At 43.0% G+C, this 23512-nt stretch overlaps 1 protein-coding gene across 2 annotated transcripts in view; it reads left to right on the forward strand.

Annotated features, from left to right (window-relative positions):
• KCNK2 (potassium two pore domain channel subfamily K member 2) overlaps positions 1-23512 on the forward strand; it is a 529235-nt gene that overhangs the window by 477728 nt on the left and 27995 nt on the right. For both annotated transcript variants that reach the window (XM_086927899.1, XM_086927900.1), the window contains exon 6: positions 10640-10782. In XM_086927899.1, the coding sequence (XP_086784025.1) occupies positions 10640-10782 (143 nt within the window). The remainder of the gene's footprint in view (positions 1-10639; positions 10783-23512) is intronic.

Here is a 23512-nt window from a genome sequence, read left to right on the forward strand (position 1 = left end):
TCTTCTCATTTGGGGCAGGGCATGTGTCCTACTGTTGCAGATTTACACTGCTCAATGCATCCCAATAACAACATATGGGGCAAAAATCTTGGGTGTAAAAGATCATGAAACTCTGCAGCGGGAAGAAAATTGCTTTCATAGAAAATTTCTGGCTGTCCCTCCTTCTACCCCTCACTATGTTTGCCACAAGGAATTAGGCGTAAACTATCTGCGTGATTACATTCACACTACTCCTCTCCCTCTCCCCACCCCTCCCCCAATTGTGGCTTTCTGTTTGGAAAAAAGAGGAGGCAGCATTAACTAGGGATATAATAAATGACTGGCATGTGACATGGATCTCTAAATTCCACGGCTAGCGTATGTCAAAAAATCATTTGATGAGATTGGCTAAGCTCAGATTTTTACTGATAGGGCATCCTGTGCTGTTAATGACAGAAAGGAAGTACAAGCATTATTACAAGTGAGCTACAAGTGGATAGGGAAAATGCTGAATGTTTGAAAACTTCATTTTTTAAGTTCTTTGCACCTAAATCTTGAACTTTCCCCTACTAGTTACTTGTGGAATACTAGAGGATATTGGCTGCTTTCATTATTGTTCCGCTTTAGAGCCGACATGAGTAAATATTTGCTTTGCTTTCCACTTGGATATCAGCAAAAATTAGAAAGTGAAGTATGCCCATGTAATAATGCTTCTAGTGAATCAATGCTACACTTCCGCTTTTTTGTGATTTTTGTAGGATTTGCACCAAGAGATATTTAGGGGCCAGATGCAGGTAGCCCTTTACCGATCGGAATCGGCCGAAAATACCGATTTTCGGCCGTTTCCGATCGGTAAAGGGCTATGGAGATGTAGGTGCACATATTCGGTAATTTTACCGAATCGGTATTATTACCGAATCGGTAATTTTACCGAATTGGTAATATTTACAGATTCGGTAAAATTACCGAAAATGCTAGATTGATATGTGGGTAGCCAATTTTCCATTGGCACATGGCTTTCAGAATCGGTATTTTACCATGGAATACATATCCATGGTAAAATACCGATTCCTGTGTACATGCACATCTGTGCATGTACACATGTGCCATGTGACAGACAGACGTGCCCTTAGGGCATGTCTGTGTGCCACATTGCACACATGCCCGTTTTGGGGGTGCTAGAGGGTGTCAAAGTGACACCCCCTGCACCCTTGACAAAATCGGTATTTACCGATTCGGTAAATACCGAATCGGTATTTGAATTGAATCCCATGGGCTTCAAGGCCCATAGGATTCAATAGCAAATACCAATTCGGTATTTACCGAATCGGTAAATACCAAATTTTTAAAGAATCGGTAACAAATCCAGATGTTGGTACCTACATCCCATTTACCGATTTTGAAATACCGAATCGGTAAAATTCGGTATTTCAAAATCGGTAAATGTGATTTACCTACATCTGGCCCTTAGTTCCTTTTCTAAAACGTAGGAATTTTTGGTATTGTGTTCAGACCTACCATTATCTTCAACAACTGCTGTCAGATGAAGAGACTAGGGGCGAGATGTAGGTAGCCCTTTACCGATCGGAATCGGCCGAAAATACCGATTTTCGGCCGTTTCCGATCGGTAAATGGCTATGGAGATGTAGGTGCACATATTCGGTAATTTTACCGAATCGGTATTATTACCGAATCGGTAATTTTACCGAATTGGTAATATTTATAGATTCGGTAAAATTACCGAAAATGCTAGACTGATATGTGGGTAGCCAATTTTCCATTGGCACATGGCTTTCAGAATCTGTATTTTACCATGGAATACAAATCCATGGTAAAATACCGATTCCTGTGTACATGCACATCTGTGCATGTACACATGTGCCATGTGACAGACAGACGTGCCCTTAGGGCATGTCTGTGTGCCACATTGCACACATGCCCGTTTTGGGGGTGCTAGAGGCTGTCAAAGTGACACCCCCTGCACCCATGACAAAATCGGTATTTACCTACCGAATCAGTATTTGAATTGAATCCCATGGGCTTCAAGGCCCATAGGATTCAATAGCAAATACCAATTCGGTATTTACCGAATCGGTAAATACCAAATTTTTAAGGAATCGGTAACAAATCCAGATGTTGGTACCTACATCCCATTTACCGATTTGAAATACCGAATCTGTAAAATTCGGTATTTCAAAATCGGTAAATGTGATTTACCTACATCTGGCCCTAGTTCTTCTGTTATTCCGCACGAGGCACTATGCACTTTGAGTAACTGAGTCATTCACAATGCTTTTTTAATATTTTAATCTCAGGATCTGGTTTTAGTATTGTGTATGTGAAATATGTTTTCTATAATTATTTGTGTATCTTCAAATGTAATTGGTGGCACTGCATCCCTGGCTCTTATGTTTTCTAGGATTGTGTAGTGTTAGCTTTTATGTAATTTTATGATTGTGGACGCTCTAATGGTTTATTTATGAACCAAATAATGTTTACATTGATTGATTGATTGATTGATCGATTGATATGGAATTAAGTATAGTAAATGTATCATTGTCTATACTTGCTTAATGCATACTTCCCTTGAAAAAAACGTGGTTGTCAATATTTTTACTTCAATATTTTTGTAGCACAATTATTCAAACTCAATATTTTGTTTCCATACTCATTAAAAAATATCAGCCTATTCTTTGAAATGGAAATTGGAGCTAACCTAACAACTCTTACAACTGTGACTGAGCCTGAAGTCCTGTACTGTAATGTCATGCTCCAAATGTGTTACAAATTGACCTATAAATATACAGTTGGATTACTCCACTATTCAGACCAACGCAAATGGTATGTGTGTGTTCTGGAAAGCCTCAAGTGGAGAAATACATTTTGTCAGGACAATGAACCAGTTTATCAGGAATCTGGGCATAGGCATTTCACACATCAATTTTTCTGATTATATTGGCCTAGATGGTTTATTTTATTCTGTATTTATTTATGCACTTCACATAGCGCAAAGTAGGCTCCAGGCATCAGAGCATTTTTTCAAAGCAAAAAGAAGTTTTCTGATATTAGTAAATATGCACGTTTAGTACATCAAAGAGCAAGGTTAACTAAGAACAATGCAGCCAGAAACAATGATAACAATGTAGCTAAAATGCTATCAGCAAACTAGTGTCAGTTAGATGAAGGTGGGTAGTCAGTGTTCGCATACACAAACAAATAGCCTTTGGAACTGGAGGCATTTAAATTCCTTTTTAACCCGTTAAGTGCTGCGAACGTTCGGCGGACGTCGCGTGCACTACCTCGCTAGTGCTGCGCACGTCCCCTGAACGTTCCGATCCCGCCCGCGCAATGGAACATCCGCACTGGGGCGGAATTTGCGGCGCGCTTAACGGGTTAAAAGTTTCAGAAGAGGGCATAATACTAAGTGTTGGTAGAAGAGAATTCCAAATTTTTGTAGCCCTACCCAAGAAAGTGTATTTGTGCACCACTCTTTTTTTAAATGAAGGTGACTGCAGTAGAAGAGCTTCTGCACCCCTTGTTGATCACTAGAGATTTTCATTTTCTTAGCTACGTGGCTGGGAGCACACGTGTGGAGGGTTTTGTAGCTGATGCAGGCCATCTTGAATTGTACTCATGCTTCAATAGGGAACCATCGTGGTCTGATCAGGATGGTAGTGAGGAAGCCAAATTTCTTGAATTGAGAAACAAAATGAGTGGCTGCATGCAACACAACTCAGAGGGGAAAGTGAAAGCTTTTAGAAGGCCAGTAAGAAACAAATTCCGTTAATTGAGGATAGAGAGGGCATGGGTTGCGCTAGGGACTTCAGGCCATGGCCTCATATAAACTGCAGGATTCCCAAGGAACGTGCGAGTTGGAAACATTTGTTTTTGGGCGTAGAAAATATTTGGCCTTGTTGGTTTAGTCTGCTGTTGTTTTGGCATTTGTCTACAATAGTCCATTTCCACCCAGAGGAGTGTAAGGATCAATATGGAATCGATCTCATAGATGAGGTAAACACTCTGTTTTAGGAAGATTCAGTTGAAGTCGATAAGTGGACGACTGTTCCGAATTTTAGAGAGCAGAAAAATATCGCTGGTGGTGGGACCTTAGTCATGTCAACAGCATACTGGTTGTAAAATAACCTAGAATTTTTAAGGATGGCTTTAAGGAATCATAAATAAAGATTAAATAATGTTGGTGAAAGAATGGACGTTCAAGCAACCTCTTCTTCCAGACTAATTTTGCTAGATAGGGAATTCTCAGTTTTTAACCTTAAGTTTGGATTGATAGGAATACACCCAATTTAGCACATCTTCTTTAATATTGATACATTCTTTTAAGATCTTAATGAGAGGGATCCGATGGACAGTGTTGAAGACAAGTAACATATCTAAGAGACAGAATTTACTTAAGTCTAAGAGGCGGAGTGCATTGTCAACAGTTTGTAATAGGCTTTCTCTGTGCTGCAGACCTGTTGGAAACCAGATTTAAGATTATCAAGAAATTGTTAGATTGTATGTAATAAGAAAATTGTGAGGCTACATAGCTTTTAATGATCTTCTAAATGAAGTGGAGTCCTGACACAGGATGGAAATTGTTGAGGTCATTAGAATCCGCAAAGGTTTTCTTTCACTTCTGTTGATTTCACTGAACTGAGACAAAGGATTCTGAATATTGAGGTCCGATTCACAATCTGCTCGAAGGTCTGATGAAGGAGGAAGAGGGGGTACAATGCACTTTACCTTATTGGTGAAGAACTGGACACAATCTGGGACATTACCAGAAGCTGCGTTGTTAAACTACCTCAAGCAAAAGTTTAGAAGGATTCTTGGAGCAATCAAAAACATTTCCTGTGAGAAGACTTTGCTGAGCAAATGTGATCTTTGTAGCAATGGCAGGAACTCTCAGCTCAATCCTCTTGCAGAAAGAGGGATACTGTTGCTACATATTCTCAAGTGTTCTCAGAGATTTGTCTTTCCTTGAATAAATCTCTGGAAAGCAAAGAGACACAGGGCTTTGCTTCTAAAATTTCAATGGGACAAAGTTATTAAGCAGGTCTTTCACGCAATTGTTGTAAATAGATGTGGTGACATTGTGTAGTAATGAGGCCCACGCAGGTAGGATGTAGATTATGATGATTTATTGAAGTCTGTTACAAATGGATACGTTCTTGTGAAGCAGCCCAACCAGGAGCAGCCTGCCTGCTGCTCAGCTCATTCTCCAGCTGTCACATTTGACCTCACGGACACCCAACATTCCAATACGCATCATCACTCCAACATTTGATGCAGCACACATCACATTCACACTGGCTGAGGAGGGGGAGAGATAATGGCAGAACATTAACATGAACTGGATACTACACATCCCCCTTTCCTATATAACAGAAGCATAAGTGTGGTTACCTGAAACAAGATAAAACAATGTGCACAAAGAAAAGGAATAAAAGAGAGGAACACAAGTGCAGCTGAAAAGATGCAAGGAAGAGAACAAAGAGGAGAGAGCAGAAAGATAGGTGGGAGTAAGTGAAGAGGAATCAATAGATAAATATACACAGATAGGCATTGAAGAGGAAGCAATGGATAAATATACACAGATAGAAGAATAACCGACCCCAATAGAATATAATACAAAAGTAAGGAACAAGGAAAAATGAGGTAAAGGATGGACATAAAAGCACCATAACTACCCCCAAACACTGACCAGGCAGGCATGCAAGAAGGAAAGACATAGCATCACAAAAACTAAACACCAGTCTTACACCCAGACACACAGGGAAGAGAAAGCAGGATCTCCTCCTGAACAGGGGACAAAGAGCAAAAAACTACAATGAGGGAAAGACTGGGGACAAAGGAAGACTAACAACCAAATAAATTCCAGATTCCAAGGATTAAAAGAATATAAAACATCACGAGGAGAACTGAACAGGCAAGAAAACAAAGGAGACGAGAACAAAATATCACTCATCCTCCCCCATTTTCAAATTGACAAAATAATAATGTAAGCATTACAATGCGTTTGATTAACAGCAAAGTCTAAGAGTAGGCTCAGAATAAACTGTACCCTAACCGGGGATTGATACTGTAAAGTTTAGTGCTGGGTGAATGCCTATGGGTGAATGCCACCCATAGGGACAACCTTCATTAAAAGATAACCACTAGCAGAAAAGGGGCTAACACCCCATAAAACACACCCAGAGATAAGGGTGGTTATCTAATGTAAATGGGACTGACACCATGACCTACCCCTGAAATAAGGGTGGTTAGCAGTAGCGGCTCCTGGAGAGGAATGCTGGGGCGGTGGGGTTGGGTGGGGGAGGGGTAGGGTGGGTGGTAGTAAACTCCGGCATTTGGCCGGTTGGAGTTAGGTAAAGAAATTAATAAATAAAACAAATTAAATTGTGCGCGCTGCAACGCATTTGGCGTTGCAGCACGCACATTAATTTGTTTTATACATTTATTTCTTTACCTAACTCCGATCGGCCGTATGCTGGAGTTTACTTCCATTCACCTGCCCCATCCCCCACCAGACCCACTGCCCGCAGCACTCCCCCAGGAGCCGCTACTGGTGGTTAGCTAATGTAAATGGGACTGACACCCATGACCTACCCCATGGCATGGGGGAGGCAAAAAAATGTTTATGGGACTGATACCCATGACCTACCCCCAACATAGGGAGATGGCTAATGTAAATGGGACTGAGACCGATGACCTACCCCCGGGCACGGGGGAGTAAAGCTAATGTGAATGGGACTGACACCCAGAACCTACCCCGAGACGTAAGGGAGGTAAACCAAAGTAAATTGGACAAAGGCCTATTCACAGATATCCTGTGAAAGGGTTGACAACGTAAATCCATATAAATGGGACTAAGACCCATAAGTAGGTACCCTGTACGAGGGTTATACCCATGAAAATAATGGAATTCAAAACATTAAGTCAAAAGTACTGTGTGAGAGTGACGTAAAAACATAGTAGAAGCTAAAACTAGATGCAACAGTGAGGGATAAGTAACTAGAAGGACCCCTCAGCCAAGTACTCCTATTAAAACTACACTCCAAGTATATAGAGCCAAGATACAGAGTAATTTCCTCAAGGTTCTAATTCCCCTTGTAAACATGAGGCAAATACAATTAGTACAATGCCTACAATGTCAAGAAATGCGACTTTTCTGGAACACAAAATGCAATAGAACATTGAGGATGAGCTCATCCTTCCCACAACTTGACACAATCGCTCAAGGAATAAGGCCAAAATACACAAGCAAAACGCATGAACGTCATCACTACAAATGAAACAGAACGTCTGTCGCTCTGCAGCCCATCATAGGCTGCTGATTGCAGTTGTGACCAAGTCCGAAAAAGTGCCACACGCCAAAGAACACAAAATGACTTCCATCCTGCTGGTTAAGGCGTGCGTGTTATAGAAACAAACCGAGACAAGAGTCCGAGACAAGAAGTTCGTGAATGGCGATACGCCTAACACAGGCCTCAGTAGTGTTGTACACTCGCCTTCACCGCACGGCAACACCATCCTCACCAGACCTCGTAAATGAATGATCCATAAATGGCGACACGCATGATGCGCAGTACCGGGTGGCTCTCTCTGCATTTGAGCGCCAAATTGTGTCACTCAGGCAATTCTGACGTGAAGGAAGAACGCGTCACCACAGAGGATCCTCGAGGTGACTAGGGCGGCTTCAAGCGTGAGATAAAATGCATGCACACTTTTCGAAATTTGAAAACGCTGCAAAACAGATTAACCGGCCTCTAAATCGAGAATACATTGACATGAAGTCCAAACCTAAGCAGAAAAACTCACCACAGATTGAAGCATAACATAACAATTAGCCTCCTACGTTTTCTGGTGACGATGTAAACTTTTCAAACCTACATTAGAGAAAACCCAATAGTTGAATGACACTTCATGTAGACTGGATTGAACAAGATGCCATAAATGGGTCATAAGCGTAGTCCACTGCGTCTGCAGCAATGTATACAAACCATGAGCTGCAGATACTTAAGACACAATGTTGATGGCACAACGTTGTGAGATTTCCAAACAAAATCGCAAGCCATGGTTGACTGAGGAGCAGACACATGTGTAGAGTATGACGTCATACCAATCATCCCAAATTTTCCTCCAACATGTAGCCAATATAAAACTTCTTTGCGCTCACTGTTACACAAAATGTGATAACTATAATCCCATTTTCTTCTGGTTGTAACCTCAATAGGATTTACTTGCGCTACACAATCACTGCTTGTAAAATTCAAAGTACCAAGTAAGTAAATTAGATGAGCCCAGCGCGCCTGGGCTAGGGCTGTCAGATGGTGATGATACTGCTGGAGCTGAGAGGCATAGTGCTTCATCGTTTCTTGTTGACTTCTTTGCTTTTCTGTGAGGAACTTCTTTCTTGTAGAAGTCTTTGTTGTTCTGTGTAGAACTCCCTTGTATCTTCTTTGGAGTTTTTCCTTTCCTGTGGATACCTCCGCTTGTACTTCAAGTCCTCCTTTTTTTGTCTGGTTCCTTAAATCTTGTTGTAGCACGTAGCTAGGCACCACCTCGTCGCCAAAATAATGTAGCAACGAGATCCACGCAGGTAGGGTGTCGATTAAGATGATTTATTGAAGTCTGGTACGAATTGATATGTTCGCGTGAAGCATCCCCACCATGAGCAGCCTGCCTGCTGCTCAGCCCATTCTCCAACTGTCACACTTCACCTCACCCAACGTTACAATACGCATCATCACTCCAACATTCCATGCAGCACACAGCACATTTACACTGGCTGAGCAGGAGGAGACATAATGGCAGAACATTAACATGAACAGGATACTACACATTGATGTCATTGTTGAGAACCAATGGTGGGAGATTCAGCCTATCTGTAATTGCTAGTAAGTTGATGTTGATATTCGTAGTGTGCTGGAACCACATGGTCTCCTTTCTTTGTTGGTTAACAGTTTAACTACGAGATAGGAGTAAGGTGAATTGGATCTGATGGTAGGCAACCACTCAGTTATATAAGAGTGTAGTCCCACATGTTTTTATGCAAATTGTGACGGTCAGTGCATACAAGTATCTTCCATTTCCTCCTAGACACCACTATCAAGGGCTTGCGCAAAGCAGATGTCTCTTTTTCTTCCATGATTCGTTTGATACAACTTTATAAACAGCACCATGTGCACCTTGGGAACAACTGCAGTATGTAGATAGATCTTTATAAGAAATATTTTGAACCTCCCTGTTTTATTGCTGTACACTTCGGGAATATAATTCAACAAGTCTTGAGACACACCATCTCTATTAACAGCTATTTTTTGCTTCTGTTGTTCTCTTCCTTTTCCCAGTGTGAAAGTAGCTTTTTTGTTGCATTGAATTATTTCCTTCTAGCATTTCTGTCCTTGTAGACTTTTAATTAATCAGTACTTTCACAAACGTTTAGATCTTGATGAAATGGTCCTTGTTTGGTCTTTCATGCCTTCGGTCTTCTGTTGTCATCTTTGTGGTTCCATAAACTGAATCCACTCCAAATCACTTTGGAGATGATGAGGGATAGGACAGGAAACACAGATCATCTCTACTTTCACTTGGCAGCCATTCATAGTTTTCCCAAAGTCTGAAGTCTTTAAACACCTCTCTTGCACCTGCAACAGATCATTCTCTTCATCCCTTGTGGATGTATATTCTGCGTAGGAGCATTTCAATCTCACAGTGTTCTGATTGATTGATTTGTATTCTTGCAGTGCTGATTTGCCTCTGATTCATAGAACTACTTTTTAAAATTGTACTTTAACCCCTTGCCTGCGGGGCTAATTCCCCCGCTGTGCTGAGGGTCGCGCACAGCGCCCCGGTGCTCAGATGAGCTCAGCTCGTCGCGGCCACACCAGTTTCTGTAGAACGTTCAGCACGGCGGGGTAATTGGCCCTGCGTGCGAGCGTTGCGGCCGTTATGACGAGCTCAGCTCGTCATGAGCACACGGCCACCGTGGCTCATGACGAGCTGAGCTCGTCATGAGCATGGGAGGGGTTAAGCACTCCAGAGGGAGCGTGTGTGGTTTCTTGATCTCTCCTCATGCACTACTTCCCTCTAGACTTCCTCTGCTCTCACTCTGCCAGTTGCTTTCCCTTCTCTTTACACAGCTCTTCTGTTGCTGTCCAGCCCACCCTGCTTGGTGTCCCACTTCCATCGCACCCTCGAGCCTTATTTAACATTTGTATACATTCTTTGGCACCTGTCGTGTTATCAAAAGGCGTCCATTTAAAAATGTTTTTAACCCTTTTCTATATGTTCACCCGCAAGTGCACCTGAGCATGCATATGCAAAGGACGCTTAGAAAAGGGTTTGTATTTAGCAAACCTAGCTCAAAGATGACCACTAACACATGGGCTGGTTAAAATATTAAAAATGCATTCAAATGATGCTCAATTAGACGTGCTGCTTTCTTCTCCATAATCTTCCCTCACTGTGACAGTTTTCCTAGCCATGCAATACTGAATTACTAAAAAACTAAAACATGTGGCACAGTCATAAGTGCATGTAAATAAAATGCTGCCTTTTTTTACATAATCACAAAGCCAGATTGTCATATAAGTAGACTGAAGCTGTTTGTTAAAGTGTCATAAAATAACCCTCCTAATTCGGACTTTTGTTGTAGGGGAGGACTCGGACATTGAGTACCTGGAATTATACAAGCCGGTGGCGTGGTTTTGGATTTTGGTGGGCCTTGCATACTTTGCTGCAGTCCTGAGCATGATTGGAGACTGGCTGCGGGTCCTGTCAAAGAAAACTAAAGAAGAGGTAATGTTCTAGGTTTTGAACACTTTCTGAATGTCAATTGTAGATTTCGGATACAGACTCTGAAAAATACTTATACTGTATACATAGGAATACCTTAACCGATAAAGACTACTTTAATGTAAAACATCTGTATGTTAATTGCATCTAGGGGCAGGAAGGAAACCCTCAGTTATTATTCGCTCTATTGTTTGTCCAGTTATAGGTACAATGTAAGCTCCATGCATATACTCATTTGATCAATTCATTTTGCAAGGTATGCAGTGATGGATTTGAGCAGGAGCTTGCAGGAAGGGCCTTCTAAAACTCATTTTCGGCGAGCAACAGTTATTTTTCATCAGAACAAGTTGATCCAGAGCAAGAGCGAGATAAATAAAAATGGGGGAAAGAAAGAGGATGAAAATGGCAGAAAGACAGTGACAGAGAAAAAGCAGCGATGAAAAACAACCTGCAAGAAAGGCCTAAAGAGGTATGGAGTGGCTGATGGTCGATTAAAGAGACAGGAGCTGGATTCTAGACAATGGAACCCAACCTTTGATAGTGCCTGCCGCAGCCTTATGAGCACAAATTTGGACACCAGTAACTTTTTATTTATTTTTTTACAAATGAAGCACTGGCCCTTAGCTGCCATGGTTTCAGATTGCTTATGTGTGGCATTTTCATAGTTTCAGTGTAAATATGAGTACCATTCAACGACTATGAGGGACACTTACACTTTCTCGCAAGCAAAATCATGTAATGAAGACAAGGGAAAAATATAAATATTAGAAATTACACCCGTTTGAGCAGCGATAAACTCTAAGAAAAACTTTAAACTGCTGCATAGCATGAGAAATGGATGGGTACCTCAGTGTCCGCTCTGTCGGGCCATGGATACTGCAGAACACAGGGAGGCAAGAGTTTTCCCAGAAATAACATCAGTAAGGTGCTGCCATCAGGGTCCACATGAGGGCACTCCATACTAGTTACCAAGTTCACAAATTGCTATGTGTGATGTTGTATTCTCTGCACTTATGTTTCTCTGTACCTCTTTAAGTCCTGCATTCCATTTTCCCTGATGTCATCTTCTCCTGTGTTCTGCCCTGTCAGTTAGCTCCCTGCTTTCTGATGGGAACACCAGTTATTCTCTATGGTGCTTAATAAATAAGTATTAAGCCTTACCTCTGTCTACTGGCTTCATTTACAACACATGGAGACGATGAGCAGAAGGAGCTGAACAACCATAGAGGGAGGAGAGCTCCACTGGTGAAAAGAACCACGCGGATTTTTGAAGAAAAAAGAAAGAAAGAAGCTCTCCCATTTCAAAGAACCACGCAAGTTTTGAAACAAACAAGAACCTTTTATTCCATGCCAAGAGTATTGTATTAGAGATATTTTTGCCACCTTGAAGAAGAAAAAAACGTTTTGAACTGTAGCCTGCAAAAGTTTACGTTTTGAATTGAAGCCTGCAAAGTTTCCAGAACAACTGGTGAGTTTGGGAGAACATTTGCATATTTTTGCCGTGTATCTGGTTGTGACTTTGTCGAGTTTGGATTACAAAGAGGTGCACCTTGCTAAAGGAACCCTATTCAACGTTATATTTCGGAAAGTAGAACTAAAAAGAAACTCCTGTGCACGTTTAAAATTAAGGAGAATGAGAGCGCAACTTCTTGAAAGAAAACGGAATGACTTGTGTTGTATTTATGCCATTCAGTAAATATTTGACTTTTCCCTCGTCTGAACCGACAACACCGGTACAAACACACAGGCTGCATCTTTCAAAAGTCTCCTCGAGCAGACACACGAGCACACTCCTCGAGCGGAGAAGCACAAGAGCCGACTCACCGTTCGATTTCCCTGCCATTGTTTTCCTTTAACGGAGCCGCGTCAACAAGGAAGCACTCCAACAAGAAAGGAATAAGCGTCATTGACGGAGGAGGTGACGTGCCGGCGGTGACGCGACTGGAGGAAGCGACGTGCCAGCAGTGACGCGACTACGCAACGCAACGTACCCGGCGGCCATCTTAGGATTGTCGGGTATCCTAGCAACTGACATCGCCCATTGAACATCGCACCAAGTGGAAACCTATACTTCAAAAAGCTTACCGAGTGAAAAAAAAAGCCTCTTTAAACAGAAACGAGTGTCAGCAAGAGAAATTAAAGGGTGAGAGTGTCATTTACTAATCGAATTTTTTTTTTTTATTTATTCGTTTTTGAGACTTTATGCAGCGCACAGTGAAAGTCACCACAGACACTATTCCCTACATTGGAGAAGCAGAGAAAGAGTAGAGAAGCACATATTGCACGTGTTAATGAGGAAAAGGTGACATTTCATTCGAGTTTGACTATCTCTCTGTCAAAAAGAATTGTGCTTCTTTAAGAATGGAGAATCTGAATATTATTGCACCTCCATTGTTCTTACAAGCTACTGGGGATCCACCCATTGAATGGGATGAATGGATAGACATTTTTGAGAATTATATCGAGGCACTTGATGGGAAAGATTTCAGTGCAATTAGGAAGAAAGCCCTCTTGTTAAGTGCTTTGGGCAAGGAGGGTCAACATTCCTTTAAATATCTTCCCGTAGCAGTGAACCAAGATGGTAGGGCAATAACCAATGTTTACACAGAAGCCAAAGCTCGGATGAAAAAACAATATGCTAAAGAAGTAAATATTGTTATGGCGAGGCACAAATTTTACACCCAACCCCAAAGGAATGAGGAGTCTGTAGACCAGTTTGTGGCTAGGTTACGTGAGTTGTCAATAAAATGTAGTTTTGGAGAGATAAGGGACGAAATGATAAGAGACCAGCTGATAGTACAGTGCCGAAACAAAAAGATGCAAGAAAAACTGTGGGCGGCAAAAAACCCTACCCTACAAATGGCCATTGACATAGCAAAAGTAGTTGAGGAATCGAATGCATGCATGAAAGAGATGGAAAAGAAAGATAACACAAAAGAAAATGTTCAAGGCAATGGCGTTTCTTGTGTTGATCATGATGAAGTTGCCGTTGTGAATAAGAAAAGTGTAGATCTGGGAGGAAGTGGTCAGAGGAGATTTAACAATGCGTTCTCAGGCAATGACAGGAATAGATTCCAAGGAAGAATGTGCAGTAGGTGTGGGAGTACTTTTCACAGTTCGGACTTCAGGAGATGTTTTGCAATTGACAAAATGTGTAGGAAATGTGGGCGGAAAGGACATTTTGCGAAGATGTGTAGGGGTACAAACGTTGATAAAGTAGCCGTTGTTGAAAACAGGGATGAAGTAAGAGACATCGTTAGTATTGAGGGTGCCAACAAAATATTATGTTTAGGTGGGGATGGTGTGAATGAGGGTGAGCCTGGAAGGAGATTCAGACCAAAAGCCCAGTTCCTTATTGATAAAATTGAGGTTCAGCTGATGGTTGACCCTGGATCCTTATGGACCATTATTCCCAAGGATATGTTTTTAGCAAATTGGAAGGATGTGCAGCTATCTGCTAGTGACATTAATGCCTGCGGTTTTCAGGGTGAAAGCATAGATGTGATTGGGTTTATGGTGTGTGTAATATCATTCAAGGATCGCTCAGCCGAAGGAAAGGTGTATGTAGCCAAATCTGGTCCTGCAATTTTGGGATGGGGGCAACAGTATGACCTCGGGATAATAATAAATCCTAGAGCAGCACAACAAGTGATGGTGGTAGATAGCATAACCACAGATTCGATAGTTGAAGGGATGAATGGTCTGTTTGATGAGCATATAGGAGAGTTAAGGGGTTATGTGCATAAAATTGTTTTGCGGGATGATGCCATACCCATGCAACACAAAGTGAGAAAGGTTCCATTCATCGCACGTGAGGAAGTGAAGAAGATGTTGGAAGAAATGCTAGATCAGGGTGTGATAGAGCAGATCGAAACGTCACCTTGGATTTCCCCCGTAGTTATTACGACCAAATCCGATGGAAAATTTCGTTTTTGTGTGGACCTTCGCACCCTGAACCAAAACATTGTAGTAGACAACTTCCCCTTACCGAACATCAATGAGTTGGTCCTATCACTAAAAGGTGGAAAGTATTTTTCCAAGTTGGACCTTCGCAGCGCCTATCATCAAATAAAACTACACCAAGACTCAAAAGCACTGACAGCGTTCATAACAACCGAAGGAATATACCAATTTACACGAATGCCTTTTGGACTCGCCTCTGCAGCTGGGGTATTTCAAAGGATGATGGGTGCTGTACTAAAAGGCGTGAACAATGTAGTGTATTTTCAGGACGATGTCCTGATATTTGGGGCGACTGTTGAAGAACACAATGTGATCTTGAAGACCGTTTTGGAGAGGATGGAACAGGCAGGATTGACTCTCAAGAAAGAGAAATGTAAATTTGCAGTGGAGGAGGTTGAATATCTTGGGTATACATTGTCTGTTGACGGAGTAAAACCCAAGAGAGACTTATTAGACTCCATTAGAAATGCACCATCTCCGTGCGATAAAGATCAGTTGAGGTCTTTCCTTGGCCTCATCGAGTACTACGCTAAGTTTGTAAGGGATTTTGCAGAGAAAACCGAAAAGATCAAGGTGCTGTTGAGGAGTGGATGCAAGTTTGTGTGGGGTGTGGAACAAGATGAGTGTTTTAAAAGAATCAAGGTGGAAATTTGCGAGGCAGGCATTTTGACACCGTTCGACACCAACCGCAAGTCAGTTTTGACAGTGGACGCAAGTGCTGTAGGTGTTGGTGCGGTTCTGGCTCAAGTACACGATTCTGGTCTCAAAACTGTAGCATTTGCCTCAAGGACACTCACTACAGCCGAGAGGAATTACTCTATAATCGAGCGTGAAGCTCTGGCCGCAGCATGGGGTTGCGAGTATTATAGGATGTACCTGTGGGGGTTCAAGTTCACGTTATTGACAGATCACAAACCCCTGGTTAAAATACTTTCACCTGGCGGCGCTGGCAAGGGTTCTGCCAGGTTAGCTAGACTCGCTGCCAGGATACTTGTACACTGTGGAATATATTCCCGGTTGGAAGAATTGCCAGGCGGATGGACTCTCTAGACTTCCACTACCTTGGGAGAGGGTGGACAAGTTAGGGGTAGAATCTCTCAACTCAGAGGGTTCTGTTGCCGCTGTGGATGAAGTTGTAGATATGTGTGCTGGGGCAATTAGTAGAAGTTTGTGGAATACATCTATGGCTAAAGATGTGGTGTTGTGTGAAGTCAAAGACCTGATAGCGAAGGGTCCAAGGAGAGAGAGTTGCTTATCTCCCGCACTTCGTCCTTATTTAAAGGTTCTGGAACAATTGTCTATCTTGGACAAAGATGGATTCATGATTTTAATGGATGACAAATTCATTCCTCCACAAGAAGTGCGATTTACTTTATTTAAGCTGGGTCATGAGGGTCATTTAGGGCAGTCCCTTACCAAGAGGAGAATTAGGGAGAATTTTTGGTGGCCCGGAATGGACTCCGAAATCTCGCAGTGGGTGGAGAGATGTACCGATTGCTTGGAAAGCGAGAAGAGACTTAAAGTGGGTAGCCATACTGGTTGTGGCTCAATAGTAGATCCCGGGTGTCCTTGGCACACCATATGTCTTGACTTTATTGGCCCGTTCTACCAGTTGAATCAAGATATGAGGTTTGGGTTGGTAGTAGTTGATGTCTCTTCCAAGTGGTTGGTAGTCAAATTCATGAAGGAGATCACTACGAGCAGCACTATTGCTGTGCTGAGTGAGATCTTTAGAGAGGAAGGTTTTCCCACAAGGATCATTACCGATAATGGGACGCAACTCACCTCCCTAGAGATGGCTAATTTCTTGGGAAGGTGCGGTATTATTCACTCAAGGACCTCACTTTACAACCCCCAGGGAAATGGCATAGTGGAAAGGGCCAACCGCATGGTTAAAGGTGCCATTCAAATGGCGATTTCTTCCAGAATGGATGTGAAGAGTTTGGTTAATGACCTGGTTTGGGCCTACAGGACTACTGAAAATGGTGTGACCGGTTTGATCCCGTTTTCTGTCATGAGGGGACGTTCAGCGGGTACTAAACTAGTGGCTGCGTGGATGAAAGAATATCTGAACGCTGACCTTCCTGCTGGTCCTGGTGAGCCTGACACTTTACGTGAATCAGATGGCGCGTGTAAATTTGCTGTGAATGATTGGGTGAAAGTCAAACCTGGTCGAGTGGGTGTCGGACTGACGAAGTTCAGGGGACCATTTAAGGTCAAGTCTGTCCATAAAAGATTTGTCACTTTATTTAACGGTGAGAGTTGGAACTTGAGGCGTGTGGCACTGTATAAAAGAGCCGAGCGAGAACCGGTGAGAACCAATGAGCCTAGTGCCAGTAGTACCAATGAGTTTTGTGCTAGTAGAATTCAGAGAGTGAGAAGACCTCCAGGTTATTTACGTGACTTTGTTTGTAAGTAAGGTCTCTCTCTGTAACGAAGAGCATGGTCTTATCATGTTTTTTTTTAGACTCACTTTCTTTTTTTTTTGTGTTCCTCCATATGAAGGGAAGAGGATATGTTGTATTCTCTGCACTTATGTTTCTCTGTACCTCTTTAAGTCCTGCATTCCATTTTCCCTGATGTCATCTTCTCCTGTGTTCTGCCCTGTCAGTTAGCTCCCTGCTTTCTGATGGGAACACCAGTTATTCTCTATGGTGCTTAATAAATAAGTATTAAGCCTTACCTCTGTCTACTGGCTTCATTTACAACATGTGACATTTCCATGTTTTCAGGGTAATTATCATTCTAAGGCCACATGTGTGACACTTAGAGTGACATTTTCTCAGGAGTAAAACAAAGTACTGAAGTTAACGTGAAATAAGAAATCTCAGAAAGTACCCCCTACAAGCATTAAATAAGAAGCTCTAAAAAATGTAAATATGCAAAAAAAAAATGAAATTTCACTTGGTGCATTCCCACTGATGTTTGTGTCCTATCTCCCCCACATTAATAAGCTTGTGTTTGTTCTAAGTTGTGAAGTGTCACATGACATAAGGCCATGGACCTATCTGTGCCAAGTGCCTACTGAGTGCTGAGCAGTAACGGCGGGCCCACTCTCGCATCTTGGCGGTCCTTGCCGGCAGGAGCCCCCAAGACTATCATGATCCTCGAGGCGAGTCATAAATATTAAAACCAGCACGCATTTTGATCGTCCGTTACACAATTGAAAACAAAACTTCAAATCTAACGACACAATGTGCCTAAAAAAAGAAATGACTCGAGTTATTCATGCAAGAGCCCACTGTCCAGGTATACAATTACCAAAATGCAAAAAGGAAACAACATATTCAGGGTCCAAATTTTTAAAACAGAACACCTTGAGCCCATTACTCTGGCCTTTTTTATAACGAAAGTTTTCCGCGTAATGTTAAGCTTTGCAGGAAAAACACATGCAACATACAGGTACTTAGCAGTGACGTATGGGACCAATCTTCCGGACTTAATGGGCGTATGAGGCAAGGTCCAAGGGACCACCAACAGCTCCCTTAGGGAAGCTCTGGGGCGACCAGGTGAAGAGGTGCATTAGAGCACTGAGTGCACCCTTCACTTAAATGGAGGATCAGGCCAGTCACAAAGAGGCTACTGGCTTGGACTGGGGACCAGTCAAGCTGAACCAGCCAGGGGGCTCAACTCTTGTGATGTCCAGGGACACGAGGGTACATTTGGTTCTCTTCTTCAGGGCCCAGGGGTGATGGGTGCAGAGGTTCCTTAGGTGTCGCATCTTTGTCACCTGGAGGATCCCTGCTGAGGGGGCCTGCACATCGAGGCTGCAGGCTGTGGAAAGTCCACAGTGGACAAGTTCAATGTGGGCTTTGTCTCTGCCCGTTCGGGTGACCATGCTGGCACCATTGGCTCACTTCATTGGGGCTTGGAGAAACGGGTGAACTGGTGATTTCCATTGTAGGGATTTTGACAGTCCAGAGGCCTTGCAGCAGTTCCTGGGTGCCTGCCGGATGCAGGGGAGCAGCTCCGCCACTCCAAGGGAGACTCCTGGTTCTTTTTCAAAGGCAGGCAGTCCTCCCAGGCTTTTGGAGTCCCAGCTGCAGGACGAGTCAACTTTGGTACAGTTCTCGATGAGGGATGCAGACAGGCCGGTGTGGCTGCGACTAAGTCCGCTGCCTTTTCTCCTATTCTCTGCTTTCATGGTACATTGGTCCTACATCTTCTTCTTACCTACTCCTCTGGTACAAGGAGCTTTCCTAAATGCTGAATTTAGGGGCATTAGAGGGAATGCCAGGTAGTAGCCAATGGACTACTTACCTTTAGGGTGACTACACCCTCATATGACTACTTCCATTGGGAAGTGGGCATAACCATGACTCTGGTTGGTTAATTCTCTGCAAGAGAATATGGAGGAATCTAATAAGAGGGGTCCACATTACCTGCTCCACCCTAGGGGTGGTGCTGGCTGAATGTGAGCACTCCTCCTAATCACGTTAATTTTCCTACCTGTCCTCCTGCCAAAAGTGGCCAGTACATGTTTTAAAATGGATTCCCTTCGCACTTACATTCGCAGTAATCAAACTGGCGATCACAGGGGCATATCTGCTTTTGCAGTTAGGCCTTCACATATAATATTAAACACCCACCTTATGATTGTCAGGCCTGCTGTAGGGGTGGCTTACAAATATCATATGCAGTGGAAGGGGGCATGGCACACAGGGATTTGGGACATCTCATGTTTTCACTTTTGACTTCACCAAGACAAGCGGCCTGCACTGGCAGTCGTGCATGTGCTTGGTGAGGGGTCACTTAGGATGAGACAATTTGTGCTGCAGCTCTAAGGGACCCTCTTTTGCACCTCAGGCTCTAGGTACCAGCGTACCAGTTAATAGGTACTTACAGAGGGTGCTAAATGTTTTGACAATTGGGGGGGGTGACAATTGTACATTCTTGGGAAAGTGCCCTGGCACTGGGGGCCTTGATAGTAGGAACCAATGTGCTTTCAGTCGAAGTGTCACAGACAAAAAAGGGGGTGACAGGTCAAAAAGACCACTTCACTACAAGCAGGCATTCTTATTTATGACTCATCTAGAGGATCATGATATTCTATGGGGCTCCTGCTGGCAAGGGCCACCAAGATGTGAAACTGGGGCCTGGGGACGGTACAGAATCCCTCAGGATTGCTAGTTCTGTAGCATGCCTAAAAAGAGCAGGAATGGTGTGCACCACAGTTAGGCTAACTGGAATACTGCTCAGCACTTAGTAACCACTTGGCGCAGATAGGTCCATGCCCTGATGTCATGTGACACTTCTTATTTATTTTATTTATTTTTACCATTTATTAAGCGCACTGTTACCGGGCAGGTGTCCTGGCGCTGAAATGATATACTTTCTCCATACAATGTTAGTCCCTATAGATTAAAAAGCCATGTTTTAATGTTCTTCCTGAATGTCATTAGGTCAGTGGTTTGTTTTAGGGGGAGGGGCATTTTATTCCAGATATCGGCTGCTCCGGAAATAAAGCTGCGACCTCCCCATCGAGCTTTCCTAATACGATCAGTCTTGACAAGCCATTTGTTGGATGATCTTAACTGTCGGCCTGGTTTATACAGCTGGAAGTGTTGTTGAAGGAAAGACGGACCTAGTCCATTCACTGCCTTGAACACTATGCACAGTGCTTTGAACATCATACGTTTCCGTACTGGGAGCCAGTGCAATTTGCTCAGTTCCCCAGAAACGGATGCAAACTTGGGTAGACCCGTAATTAAGCGGACAGCAGCATTTTGCAGCATCTGTAGCTTGTTCAGGATCCCTTGCTGTGCTTGCAAATACAGACTATTGCAGTAATCAAGGCGTGACAGCACTAATGCTGTCACGACAGTTTTCCTGCTGCTAGTGGAGAGAAAGGGGAGAATTTTCCTGATTGTTTTTATTATCCAGTGAACAGAGGATGAGAGGGCATTGACTTGTGCTTTAAAAGAAAGTTGTCTGTCAATGAGTACCCCCAGATTTTTTACTGTCGTGGCAGGTATGGGAGATTCTCCCATTTCTTGGGGCCACCAATTGGGGGTCCATAAGTTGGTCTCATTGCCAAAGAGAAGAACCTCTGTTTTCGAGGAGTTCAATTTAAGGCAATTCCTAGCCATCCATGAACTTACTGCAATCATACAGTCCTGAAATCTTGCTGCTGTTCCTTCCTCTCGACCCGGGAGCAGAGATACCACAATTTGTGTATCATCTGCATATGATGTCAATTCAAAGCCAAATGACCGAATCACCGGGGCGAGGGAGGAAATGTATATATTAAAAAGGGTAGGGCTCAGGGAGGAGCCCTGAGGAACCCCTCCTGGGAGTGTAAAAGGAGTGGATTCGAAATCTCCCAGGGCTACCACCTGAACCCTGTCCGAGAGGAAAGATCTCAACAAGCTCAGCGCGACTCCTCGCACTCCGCACCCCTCAAGGCGGTCCACCAAAATACTATGGTGGACCGTATCAAAGGCCGCGGACAAATCAAGAAGCACCAGGACTGCCCGTCCACCCACGTCCAACACCTTCTCATCTTAGAACAAACACAAGCTTATTAATGTGTGAGACACAGGATACAAACATTTTCCAGCATGCAGTAAGTGACATTTCAGGGGGTTTTCTGCACATTTAAGATTTTTTTAGAGCTTCCTATTCTATTGGTTGTAGGGGTACTTTCTGATATGTTTTTCTTCACACTAACTTCATTACTTTGTTTTACTCCTGTGAAAGTGTCACTCTTAAGTGTCGCACATTTGGCGGTAGAATGACACTCATATGTACCCTGAAAACATGGAAATGTCACACATAGTAATGGTGAACTTGGCAACCATGGAGTGCCCTTATGTGGATCCTGATGGCGCCATCTTACTGTTGTTATTTTCTTGCAAAACGCTTGCTCACTGTGTCCTACAGTATCTCATGGCCAGACATAGCGGGCACCAAGATGCCCTTTCATTTCTGGTGCTATGCAACAGTTTTAATATTGTCTTGGAGTTTCTTGTTGCTCAAATGGTTGTAATTTAGTATATTTATATGTTTCCCTTTTCTTCATTGCTTGATTTTGCCCTCGAGAAAGTGTCACTCGTAGTCGTTGAATGTCACTTGGAACTACACTGAAAATTATGAAAGTGTCACACATAAGCAATATGGAACCTTGGCTGCTATGCCTCCATGTTCACTACCTCATCTGGGCTAATCTGGTGTCATTCGTTGAAGGCTCAGGGTGCTAACATTAAATGATATATTTACTAATTATTTTCATATAAATTACCAACATGTCATTTATGTGTAACACAGACCTGAGTGTTTTGCAGCATCGCTTTGTAACTTAGGCAGTATTAGTCAGATCTTTTGCAAACATGATCCATGCCTCTGCAGCGATGACTTGTGACCTCCAGGGTCTGGTTGGGCATAATGAGGCACAACATGCAGTAAACTGGTGGCACAAGCAGCGGTGTGGCAAAGAAACTTACCTGCCACGTCACTCACTCGTTCCTTCCTTGTCGGCAAATGAAAACGCTGTTGTGATTGTACTTATGTGGCGCCATGTCACGTAATGCATACACAGCCGGCCCTGACTAAGTGACTCTCAGCATCCACCAGCTTTGAAAAGATCATGAGTGCAGCCAGCGCAGTTGAGCCAGGTGCGACCCACTGCCATGAGTGAACTTCACCTGTACCAGGGAGCTCTGCACAGCGTGCAGTCAGGGGAGTACACTCTGCCAGATCAGCACGTGGTCCATGCTGCTTGTTTGAGTGCCTCTAAGGCTGATTCTCTTGTCTTGCTTGTGTCTTGCCTCAGCGCCGCTTTTTAGTACAGTGATGTGGACCACCACACTAAAATGCGTTAGTCTAATGCCTGATGTGTGGTACTTGGCAGGGCTGCTGGCCATATAGACTTCAAGAAAATGAAATACACAATGAAATATTAAAACCACAGATATACAATTAAGTTTTAAGAGCCTGAAAGACTCTCTGCTCAGATACAAATCTTGTGAATGCTATTTAAATGAGTTAGCAGACACTGGTAAATGCAGTATTTGTGTGTGGGAATAATACTAACTGATTTGTTCACACATAAAACAGAGAGAATTGATATAAGAGGAAGTACATCCAAAGATGCATTATATCTATAAAAAAACAACAGTAGGCTGGAGGGATTATGTCATTCTAGTTGAAATGTAATGTTTTTACATTAGGAAATCTATAACAAAGAAAATGCATAGTTCTAACTTTATGTAGATTTAAAGGAAAATTACACACCTTCTGAATCAGTGGCGTAACCCAATATTTAAATATGGTAAAGTGGTTTGAGATGGTTAAATAAAAATCAGTGTAAAAAACAGCTGCACCTGGGAGAGGGAGCGAACCCCACCCTGCTTAAGAATAAGCCAGGACACACTTGAGGGAGAATCTGTTTTGAATACAGAGGAGAGTTTTGCTTGTGCTATCATCTTACAAGGGGTACACAGAGGGCTACCACTAAAGCCGAAATTATTTTCTCAGAGCCCAGCAGAGGTAAGTAAGGGTATGTGTGCATTGTGGGCTTATGCAGAGGGAAATACCATAACCCCTTACCTAGAGTTAGTTCCTGTATGGGGGAAACGTTCCTGGATCAGTTTACTGGAGGAGAAATCCAGGGAATGAGCTGTACCCCCAGTTCCTTTTGATAATAGGTAATACTGAGAAGGGGGTTTGCCACTGCCCTTTTTTATAGTGTGGAACCCTTATGTAGCTTTGCGTTCTCAAGATAGGAAATTCCCAGAAAGGAAATTCTAATTGGCTTCTCTCTGCACTCGCA

Source organism: Lissotriton vulgaris, chromosome 6 (genome assembly GCF_964263255.1).
Source record: "Lissotriton vulgaris chromosome 6, aLisVul1.2, whole genome shotgun sequence".
In the NCBI taxonomy this organism is placed as follows: domain Eukaryota; kingdom Metazoa; phylum Chordata; class Amphibia; order Caudata; family Salamandridae; genus Lissotriton; species Lissotriton vulgaris.